This window comes from Bufo bufo, chromosome 3, assembly GCF_905171765.1.
Source record: "Bufo bufo chromosome 3, aBufBuf1.1, whole genome shotgun sequence".
Classification (NCBI taxonomy): Eukaryota; Metazoa; Chordata; class Amphibia; order Anura; family Bufonidae; genus Bufo; species Bufo bufo.
Genome location: NC_053391.1, coordinates 318,149,351 through 318,161,426, shown reverse-complemented (window position 1 = coordinate 318,161,426; position 12,076 = coordinate 318,149,351). Strand labels below are relative to the sequence as shown.

General features: G+C 41.5%; 1 protein-coding gene across 1 annotated transcript in view; it reads left to right on the top strand.

Annotated features, from left to right (window-relative positions):
• The window catches only part of SERINC2 (serine incorporator 2), a 51,469-nt gene extending 44,406 nt beyond the window's left edge, over positions 1 to 7,063 (top strand). Inside the window, exon 10 of the mRNA XM_040424315.1 lies at positions 5,629 to 7,063. Within this exon, the coding sequence (XP_040280249.1) occupies positions 5,629 to 5,767 (139 nt within the window). The 3' untranslated portion in view covers positions 5,768 to 7,063. The remainder of the gene's footprint in view (positions 1 to 5,628) is intronic.
• The last annotated feature ends 5,013 nt before the right edge of the window (positions 7,064 to 12,076 follow it).

Here is a 12,076-nt window from a genome sequence, read left to right as displayed (position 1 = left end):
GCTGTTATTGTGTAAAACTTACATAAAAGAAAAGTACACATATTTGGTTTCGCCGCGTTCGTATCGACCGGCTCTATAAAAACATATATATGACCTAACCCCTCAGATGAACACCGTAAAAAATATAAACTGTGCTAAATAAACCATTTTTTGTCACCTTACATCACAAAAAGTGTAGTAGCAAGCAATTAAAAAGTCATATGCACCCCAAAATAGTGCCAATTAAACCGTCATCTCATCCCGCAAAAAATGAGACCCTACCCAAGGTAATCGCCCAAAAACTGAAAAAATTATGGCTCTGACTATGGAAACACTAAAACATGATTTTTTTTTTTTGCTTCAAAAATGAAATCATTGTGTAAAACTTACATAAATAAAAAAAAAGTATACATATTAGGTATCGCCGCATCCGTGACAACCTGGTCTATAAAAATATCACATGATCTAACCTGTCAGATGAATGTTGTAAATAACAAAAAACTGTGCCAAAACAGCTATTTCTTGTTATCGTGCCTCACAAAAAGTGTAATATAGAGCAACCAAAAATCATATGTACCCTAAACTAGTACCAACAAAACTGCCACCCTATCCCGTAGTTTCTAAAATGGGGCCACTTTTTTGGAGTTTCCACTCTAGGGGTGCATCAAGGGGGCTTCAAATGGGACATGGTGTCAGTTCAGCAAAATCTGCCTTCCAAAAACCGTATGGCATTTCTTTCCTTCTGCGCCCTGCCGTATGCCCGTACAGTAGTTTACGACCACATATGGGGTGTTTCTGTAAACTACAGAATCAGGGCCATAAATATTGAGTTTGGTTTGGCTGTTAACCCTTGCTTTGTAACTGGAAAAAAATTATTAAAATGGAAATCTGCCAAAAAAGTGAAATTTTGAAATTGTATCTCTATTTTCCATTAATTCTTGTGGAACACCTAAAGGGCTAACAAAGTTTGTAAAATCAGTTTTGAATACCTTGAGGGGTGTAGTTTATAGAATGGGGTCATTTTGGGTGGTTTCTATTATGTAAGCCTCGCAAAGTGACTTCAGACCTGAACTGGTCCCTAAAAAATTGGGTTTTTGAAAATTTCTGAAGAATTTCAAGATTTGCTTCTAAACTTCTAAGCCTTGTAACATCCCCAAAAAATAAAATATCATTCCCAAAATGATCCAAACATGAAGTAGACATATGGGGAATGTAAAGTAATAACTATTTTTGGAGGTATTACTATGTATTGTAGAAGTAGAGAAATTGAAACTTGGAAATTTTGCAATTTTTTTACAAATTTTTGGTAAATTTGGTATTTTTTTTATAAATAAAAATACATATTTTTTTTACTTCATTTTACAAGTGTCATGAAGTACAATATGTGAGGAAAAAACAATCTCAGAATGGCCTGGATAAGTCAAAGCGTTTTAAAGTTATCACCACTTAAGGCTACTTTCACACTAGCGTTCGGGTGTCCGCTCGTGCGCTCCGTTTGAAGGGGCTGGCCGTGCGGATCCGTCCAGACTTACAATGTAAGTCAATGGGGACGGATCCGCTTGAAGATGACACCATATGGCTCAATCTTCAAGCGGATCTGTTCCCCATTGACTTACAATGTAAAGTCTGAACGGATCCGCTCATGCTACTTTCATACTTAGAAAATTTCTGAACGGATGCGAACATCAGACGGATCCGCTCCGAACGCTAGTGTGAAAGTAGCCTAAAGTGGTTAAAGGGAATCTGTCACCAGTCTTAACTAAGGGCAACATAAACAAGTGACAGATCCCCTTAGTAAAATGCTGGGGCACTTTCTTTAACCCCATTTTCGTTTTTACTCCCAGCATTCCCAAAACCCTATATATTTTTTTTTCTTTTTTTCATTCACAGCCATATGAGGGCTTGTTTTTTGCGGGAAAAGTTGTACTTTCTAATGGTACCGTTTACAGTTGCATACAATGTAGTAGGGAGCGGGAAAGAAATGAGGTGGAATTATGAAATAAAACCACACTTCCGCCACAGTTTTATGCGTTTTGTTTTTAAAACGTTTCCTATGGGTACACCTGGCCTGTTAATTTCATTCTCTGTGTCACTACGATTACAACGATACCCCACATGTATAGTTTTTCTTGTATTTTTAATACTGAATTTTTTTTTTACTTTGGAAAAAACAAAGGGGGTCATTTATTATCCAGAAATACGCCTATATTAGGCGTATTCATGGCGCAGATTGCAGCGCCACGATTAGTTTTCACCGCTCACGCCAGGTCTAAAGAAATTGGGCGTGGCATAGGAAGGGGAGGGGCTGGCAGGCTCGTTTCATTCATCATTTTCTACACTTGTCTGCAGATGAGGTGCTGGCTTATTTAATATCCAAGTCATGTCTCAAGGCTTATTTTAAGAGCTGAACATTGACTTATAGGATAGCTGCCTTACATCTGGTGGCATTAGAGGCAAAGCTTGTTAAGAGCTCATTTGCATTTCTTCCCTCCTATTGTGAATGGATTAATGGAATTTATTTACCAAAACAATTAAACATATACAGCCTTATTATACATATTTATTAATATCAATTAAAAAACTAATCTTTATTTCATGATGGAATAACCTTTGGATGGTAATATATTTTCCTCAAAAAGCATTTTATATAAAAAAAAATCTGATTTATTTTTAATTTTTTTAAATCATTGATTTTTATCCATTCTGTTTTTCAGTCTTCTGATGGGCCTGCTCACCTTCGTGTCAGCAGACTCTGAACAGTTTCTTTCCAGGCGTACACTGATAATGTGTAATTACATAGTACACACATCACCCTGGCAAGGGTGCTCTTTAACCCCTTCCCGACTGCCATACGGTTATATACATGCTATCTGCCAATGCCCCCTTGCAGCTAGCACGTATATAAACGTTTGGGCAGCTTTTTAATCCAAGCGCTGCAAAATGCTTGGATTAAAGCTTCTGCCCCGAGGGACAGTTTACAGTCCAGTAATGCCGTCAAGGGACTAATCAGAGTGGCCCCTTGCCGGCGATCGCTCTGATTTGTTAGTCTGTGCAGACTAACCAATTGGATCGCGGCAGTGTAAAAATGCCGGTTTCAGGCTCTGATCTGCACTCTGCAGACCGGAGCCTGAAATCGGGCACTTGCTGCTCCATGCCCTGTTTTGTGCTCTCGCTTTCTGCCCCCTGATGTGGCCTGTCTGCCCCTTGATGTCTTGCCTGCTGCTCCCTGCTGTCTAGGTGCCCTATCTGTGCCGGCCATGTTCCATACGTTGTGACTGTTTTTTTCCATGCTGGCCCTGCCCCCATTTCAACCCCCGCCCCTGGTGGGTCCCCCTGCTCCGTTCCTGAGCCGCCGCCATCAGCAGCTAGTGTCAGCTGTATGCTGACACTGCTGTAACTCCGATGCCGGGATTAACAGAAGGAGGGGGCTCCCTCTCTCAACCATCGGGCTGCCGCGCTGCGTTGGCAGCGACCCGATGGTTGCCTTGCAAAGGCGTCCTGTGTTGCCATCTATCAGGAAACCTGATAGTACTATACTTTGCAATGCAAGATCATTGCAAAAGTATAGTACAGCAATCAGCCCCACTGGATCTTTAAGATCCAAGTGGGACTTGATAAAAAAAAGTGTGAAAATAAAGTTAAAATAATGAATAAATAAAAATGTAAATTAAAAATAAAATAAATTGCCTTTTTACTATATCCACTCATTTATAAGAGATTAAAAAATGATTAAAAAAATGAAAAAAATACACATATTGGGTATCACCGCATCCGTAACGACCGGTCTATAAATATATCACATGATCTACCCCGTCCGATAAACCAAAAAAAATTAAAAACTGTCAAAAAAAACCATTTTTGTCATCTTGCATCACAAAAAGTGCAACACCAAGCGATCAAAAAGGCGTATGTCCCACAAAATGGTACCAATAAAACCATCACCTCGTCCCGCAAAAAATGATCCCTCTACGTAAGAAAATCGCTTAAAAATAATAAAAACTATAGCTCTTAGAACATGGAGACACTAAAACATAATTTTTTTTGTTTCAAATGTGCTATTATTGTGTAAAACTTAAATAAATAAGAGGTATACATATTAGGTATTGCCGCGTCCGTAACGATCTGCTTTGTAAAAATGTCACATGACCTAACACCTCAGGTGAATGCTGTAAAAATAAATAACTGTTCCAAAATAACCAATTTTTTGGTCACCTTGCCCCATAAAGTGTAAGAATGAATGATCAAAAAGTCATATGTACCCAAAAATGGCACCAATAAAAACATCAACTCTTTCTGCAAAAAAACGAGCCCCTGCACAAGACTATCGGCAGAAAAATAAAAAAATTAAGGCGTTCAGAAAATGGAGACACAAAAACATAATTTTTTTTTTCCAAAAATGCTTTATGTAAAACTCAAACAAAGAAAGTAGACATATTTGATATCATTGCGTCCGTAACAACCTGCTCTATAAAAATAGCACATAATCTACCCTGTCAGATGAAACTTGTAAAAAATTAAAAAAATTAAAAACTGTGCCAAAACAGCCATTTTTTGTTTACCTTGCCTCACAAAAAACGTAATATAGAGCAATTAAAACTCATATGTACCCCAAAATAGTACCAATAAAATTGGCACATTATCCCCTAGTTTCCAAAATTGGGTCACTTTTTGGGATTTTCTACTGTAAGGGTGCATCAGGGGGGCTTCAAATGGGACATGGCATCTAAAAACCAGTCTGGCAATAATCTGCCTTCCAAAAACCATATGTCGCTCCTTTTCTTCTGCTCCCTGCCGTGTGCCCTTACAGCAGTTTACCACCACATGTGGGTGTTTCTGGAAACCGCAGAATCAGAGTAATAAATATTGAGTTTTGTTTGGCTGTTAACCCTTGATGTGTTAAAGAAAAAAATGGATTAAAATGGAAAATCGGCCAAAAAAGTGAAGTTTAGAAATTTCATCTCCATTTTCCTTTAATTCTTGTGGAACACCTAAAGGGTTAACAAAGTTTGTAAAATCAGTTTTGAATACCTTGAGGGGTTTAGTTTCTGCAATGGGGTCATTTATGGGGGGTTTCCACTATGTAAGCCCCACAAAGTGACTTCAGACCTGAACTGGTCCTTTTAAAAAGTGAGTTTTGGAAATTTTTTCTTACAATTTTAGAAGCAATTCTTAAAATTTTTAAGCCCTCTAACGTCCTAAAAAAATTAAAATGACATTTACAAAATGATGCCAACATAAAGTAGACATATGGGGAATGTTAAGTAATAAATATTTTATGAGCTATCACTTTCTGTTTTAAAAGCAGAGAAATGTAACTTTTGAAAATTGCGAATTTTCCCATTTTTTTTTTGTAAATTTGGGATTTTTTCATAAATAAAAGTAAAATATGTTGGCTCAAATTTATGACTATCGTGAAGTACAATGTGTCACGAGAAAACTGTCTCAGAATGGCTTGGATAAGTAAAAGCGTTCCAAAGTCATTACCACATAAAGTGACGCATGTCAGATTTGCAAAATTAGACGTCACGAAGGTGAAAAATGGCTTGTCCTTGAAAGGGTTAACCAGTCCTCACTTCTAATACGTGGACCACTTATTAACAGAACACTGAACCTGTGGTCTAATGCCAAGTGTTTTCTTTTCATTTCCAGGCCAGGCTCATCGGATCAGTCCCTCACCAGTCCTTGGTCAGCTGTGTGGGTGAAGATTTCCTCTAGCTGGGTTGGTCTCCTCCTTTACCTCTGGACACTGATTGCTCCCTTGATTCTTCCTGACAGAGACTTTCACTAATCCGCACAGTCCTTTTTGATATGTTGTATGATATTTTGTGATTGCCGTTGGCCTGGCACAGCACTTCGTATATATTAAGAGTAAGGAATATGTGTCGGACTGAGCAGCCATACTGACCCGGTGCAGTGTTTTACATGGCAGGCCAGAACACAAGGCTATGTATTAACACAGCAATTATGATTAATAACTTTATGTGAACCAATTCCTGCAGCCACTTGCACTATTTTATAATTATACCGCCTTGCCTTACTTGTTGGTAAGTGATTTTCACTAGTAATTTTCTAAAATGGTGCCTTAGATATTCACCAAAATATGTATGTGAGGAGCTCTATAGAATATACCCTGCGTACTGTTGTTCAATACCCACAGTATAGGTCATAAGTGTCTGTATGCTGGGGATTTGACTGCCACCCCTCCCCCACTAATAGAGGTCAGGTGTTCCCCAAGAGAATCTGTCGGCTCCAAAACAGCCCCCCCCCCCCACCCCCAATACTTCGGAGTCCCCTCTGCTGGTTTGAACTCGGCATCACTTACACTATACACTGCTTACTCTAGTTTTGGAAGGGGGGCTGGGGGGGGGGGTGCTGGAGCTGACAGTTTTGCAGTTAAGCGTGCACAATAATGCTCTGTTCACTTTCTGTGGGATGGAGTGGCAGTGGGGACAAGGAACCCTGTTCTTGTGATTGTTAGGGGTCCCAGCAGTTAGACCCCCTCTTACCAGGCACTGTTCTGTGGACAAAGCAAAACAGTGTTTGAGTAGCAAGGTCTAATATCCTGGTTTGGTGCAGGTCACTCGCCTATACTACAGTCAAGGTTGGTGAGAGCACACGATGGACGCATCCTTTGGATTGAATAGGACTGTCCTGTGGATAGGCTTTGATTGTGGAAGAACCATTTTAAAGGGAACCAGTCATCGGAGTCACAAGGAGCATGAAATGCTGATGGGCTCTCATTAGAAAGTACAACCTTTTAGGCCTTATTCACACGTCCGTGAAGAACCTGTATTAGGTCCGTGTGTCTGCCTTTGACCTCCATGTGTTATCCAGATTCCAAGGACACTGCTTAGCTGAAAACTAGACCATCTTCTACCAGTCATCCGTGAAAACCATGTACCAAATCCGGATGGCATCCATGTCTGGTTTATGATTTTCACGCAAAGACCTCAATGGGCGTGTTTGGTCCACATCACGGACTAAAGTAGTGCATGATGGCTCATGCACACAACCGTTGTTTTGCGGTCCGTTTTTCACTGATCCGTTGTTCCGCATCTGAGGTTTTTTTCCCCTCTGATTTAAGTCCTCTTCAGTTATTGCACAAAACATATCCGTATGGTTTCCGTATTTGATCCGTTTTTTGCAGATAGTATACAGAAACAGTAACTTATTAATCACCAAACACATGAGCAATATGGGCTGGGCATAGCATTTCTACAGTATGGATTTGCAAAATACGGATGTGTTTCGTATTTTTTGCGGACCCATTGACTTGAATGGGGCCTCGGACCGTGATTTGCGGACAATAATAGGACATGCACTACATTTTTGCGGAACGGCCATGCGGACAAACGGAAACTGATTGCGCACGGAGTAACTTCTGTATTTTCTACAGCCCCATTGAAGTGAATGGTTCTGCATACGGTCCGCAAAAAAGAACGGAAGCGGAGAGAAAATAAGTTTGTGTGCATGAGCCCTGAGTCTGTGGTTTTTCCACTGATGTGTGAATAAAGACATTAAAATCAATGGGTACGTGTATTTTTTGTGCTTCACTGAGGTGTGAATAAGGCCTTACTCTGAAACACTGCGGTATCATTATAGGTTAAAGGGGTTGTCCAGTTCAGAGCTGAACCTGGACATACTGTATCCCCATTTTCCCCCCAGCAGCTCCCCTGATATGAGCATCGGAGCGCTCTCCTTTGCCCCATGCTAAATCGCACAGGCCAAAGGCTTTTTATGGAGATCCAGTGACGTATTGGGCTCTCCATAGGGACTGCTAGTCAGAGGCTTCCACCCAGAAGTGAGCCTGGTGACGTCACCGGCTCTGATTGGTGAGCTTTAGCGCTGCCCTGGCCTGTAAAACGGTTAGGGCAGTGCTAAAGCCCGCCCATCAGGTGGTGACGTCACCGAACACACTGCTGGATGGAAGCCTCTGCCTAAGGCCTATTGCACACGACCGTATGGCTTTTTCAGTGTTTTGCGGTCTGTTTTTCACGGATCCGTTGTTCCGTTTTTTGTTTCCGTTGTGTTTCCGTTTCTGTTCCGTTTTTCCGTATGGCATATACAGTATACAGTAATTACATAGATAAAATTGGGCTGGGCATAACATTTTCAATAGATGGTTCAGCAAAAAACGGAACGGAAACGGAAGACATACGGATGCATTTCCGTATGTGTTCCGTTTTTTTGCGGACCCATTGACTTGAATGGAGCCACGGACTGTGATTTGCGGGCAATAATAGGACATGTTCTATGTTAAAACGGAACGGAAAAACGGAAACGGAATGCATACGGAGTACATTCCGTTTTTTTTGTGGACCCATTGAAATGAATGGTTCCAAAAAACGTCCAGTAAACGGGGAAAAAAAAACGTCCGTGTGCAATAGGCCTAACAGTATAATAATATAAACAAAAAAGTCCTTGTCCTGCGCGATCCAGCGCAAGGCAGAGCGCCGGAGCATGAAATGCATCGATGCTCATGTCAGAGGGGTGAAGATGGGGATATGTCTGGGTTTAGGTGTGAACCCGGACAACCCCTTTAAGGTGAGACTTCTTTGACCAGATCTCTGTTGTCTCTTCCTGACCGCTCTGGACACATATATGTTTGTGAATGTTATTACTAGCTCTTACATACCGCAGCCAGTATACTGATCCTTAGGACTGAGTTCTCATAGTTTGTATTTTATTTTGTAAAAAATTTTATATGATAAATATTCAGATTGATGTCCGTTAGACTATAAATAAAATGTGTAACGCTATTCCATGGAACGTCGTTACTTTCTCCCCATTTTCTGTGGTAGATGTTCAAACCTGTGTAGATTTACTTCTCAGTTTTTTTTTTTTTATGATCTCTAATCTTCCCAAAAGTGTATTATTGTGTATCTGCCTTGATTTTTGACTCCATTGAAAAGGCCTTTATAATGTAAATGCAGAAACGAGTTCATCTTTCTCAGTATCACTAGGGTGCGACAAATTGCAGCGAATGGCATTGATGATGTAGTCACGGATGGGCTGTATGAAATGTGACAAACAGATGGCAGCAGTGATAACACCATGGAGTAGGCAGAGAGTGGCAGTCATTCCAGGTCAGTCCGCTGAGGTGTGAGGAGACAAAGGCGCAGTGGCAGACTTTTCTAAATACATAGATTGTAAAGAAAAATCCCTCTTTTAAGAATATATTTTTGGGGAACGAGAGAGCTGTCCCTGGTGCAGCAGAGAGACAGCGGAGGACTGAATTGCTGGCTTTGCGGCTCACATTAAGCAGACGTCGAGTGTGTGGTCCGTGGCATTATTAGCAATTGGTTTTTCAAGGTAAATGTGGCTGCTTCATGATGGTCCTGAGTGCGGCAGTCATCCTGTATACGCTCCACGGTGTACAAGGTTTAGTGAATCATCCGCCCCCTTAATTGTTGCACAATGCTCTGTTTCCTGCAGTCGGAAACAACTACAATTACGAAGGACTGATTCATAAATGATTCATACCTACAAGGTCTTTCTTTGAGATATTTTTATGCATAAAAAAAATATGCCGGTAGCAAAGCGAGAGTATGCCCCATTTACTAGGATGTACATGCCAATCCAGATAGGCATAAGTAAGGGCTCATGCACACAGCCGTATGTAATTTGCGGTACGCAAAATACGGATGACATCCGTGTGTATTCCGTATCTTGCGGAAAGGAACTGCTGGCCCCTAACAGAACAGTACTCTCCTTGTGGAACGGACACGCAGGAATACGGAAACTGAATGCACATGGAGTAACTTTGTTTTTTTTTACGGACTCATTGCAATGAATGGTTCCACATACAGTCCCAAAAGAAAATACGTTCATGTGCATGAGCCCTAAAATAGACAGAAAACTGTAGGTTACCAAGAAGTCAGTGTAGATTGTAAGCCCCCCTCTGGGCAGGTTTATCAATCAGGTCACGTTAGGCTACTTTTACACTTGTGAGTTCCGTTTGAAGGCTGTCACAAGCGGCCCCGAACGGATCCGTCCAGCCCTAATGTATTCTGAGTGGATGCGGATCCGCTCAGAATGCATCAGTTTGGCACCGTTTGTCCTCCGCTCCGCTCAGCAGGCGGACACCTGAACGCTGCTTGCAGCGTTCGGGTGTCCGCCTGGCCGTGCGGATGCAAACGGATCCGTCCAGACTTACAATGTAAGTCAATGGGGACGGATCCGTTTGAAAATTGCGCCATATTGTATCAACTTCAAACGGATCCATCCCCCATTGACTTTCAATGTAAAGTCAAAACGGATCCGTTTGCATTATCATGAACAAAAAAAAAACATATTTATTTTTTTTGTTCATGGTAATGCAAACGGATCCGTTCTGAACGGATCTAAGCGTTTGCATTATAGGTGCGGATCCGTCTGTGCAGATACCAGACGGATCCGCACCTAACGCAGGTGTGAAAGTAGCCTAAATTGTACTGATCTTTGTATTATATAATTCCTTTTTATATATGTTTAGTGCCCTGGAATTAATGTACTTTATAATAACCCATAATCTCACGGCACGCAGAATCTGTTCAGCCTCGGAGCCGTATATACAAGATGGTAATTTTTTTATCAAGAATATTTACAAAACATTGCTTCCAGAAGCGCACTTGGGCCCACATTTACAAAGCAGCTTACACAGTTTTTTGTTGTAAACTTTTGTTCTTTTTATTTAAGTACAAATGACTGCTTACAATAAATTTCGGACTCTACCCAAATTTCTTAAGTGACAACAAAGCGCAGATCAGCTGTGGCCTCCTCTTGGGCCAGTGACATGTTTGTTGGTCACAGGGCCTGTGTGTAAGTGAATGGGCCTGAGCTGCAGTACCAAGCACAGCCACTGTACAATGGATGGCGCTGTGCGTGGTAAACTTCTGCAAGGAGGCTACAGTTCACCAATACTCCTCAAACAGCTGATCACTGGGGGTGCAGGAAGTCGGCCCCCCGCCCATCTGATATTTATGACCTTTCCTGATAACAGGCCATCAGTATTAAATAACCCCTTTAAGGTAAAATTCTGTAAATGACAGTCATTGTTGCACAAATTAATTCTCACTGCAGGCATAAAAATGACTGTTTTAGGGTGCCTTCTTATGCGACAGATTTTTTTAGCAGATTTTTCTGTGACTGAAAAATCAGTTCAGTCGTCTGAATGTTTTTTTTTGGTGGAAAGCACATGGTTTTCTGCAAGCATTACTCATGGAAATGATCAGTCTGCAACAAAATCTGCCGCGTGTGAAGGCACCCTTAGGCCTAGTTCACACGATCGTTTTTTGTTTTTTTGCGAGTGTACGAGCAGTTTTTTTGTGTTCCGTATACGGAACTATTCATTTCAATGGTTCCGCATTAAAAACAGAATGTGTTCTGTAAGCATTCCGTTGAAAGATAGAACATGTCCTATTATTGCCCGCAAATCACGTTCCGTGGCTCCATTCAAGTCAATGGGTCCGCAAAAAAACGGAACACATACGGAAATGCATCTGTATGTCTTCCGTATCTGTTCTTGCGGAATCATCTATTGAAAATGTTATGCGCAGCCCAATTTTTTCTATGTAATTACTGTATATGACATACTGAAAAAACGGAACGGAAAAACAGATCGGAAACACAACGGATCCGTGAAAAACGGACTGCAAAAAACGATAAAAGCCATACGTTTGTGTGAACTAGGCCTTAGGCTTCCTGCACACATTGCAGATCATGTGTGTTTTTTCCATGTGGATAAACCACAGCATAAGGCCTCTTGCACACGAACGTTGTGCATCTGTTCCATGCATTGGGGACCGCAATTTGCGGTCCACAATGCACCGGAAACGTCCGTGCGGCGGCCGGGATGGATCGAGACCCATTCAACTTGAATAGGTCTGTGATCCGTCCTCATCTCCGTGATTGCGGACACGTTAAAGTGAATGGGTCCACATCCGTGAAGTGCACACGGGCCGGTGCCTGTGTATTGCGGACCCGCCACAATAAATGTTCGTGTGCAAGAGGCCTAGTGCAGTACCAGCAAAGCGTACGAGATTTGCCAGATCTCATGCACACAAACTGACCTGGCATGCAAATTTTAAGACCCGCGCCTTCAAGGGGTAAAAAACGC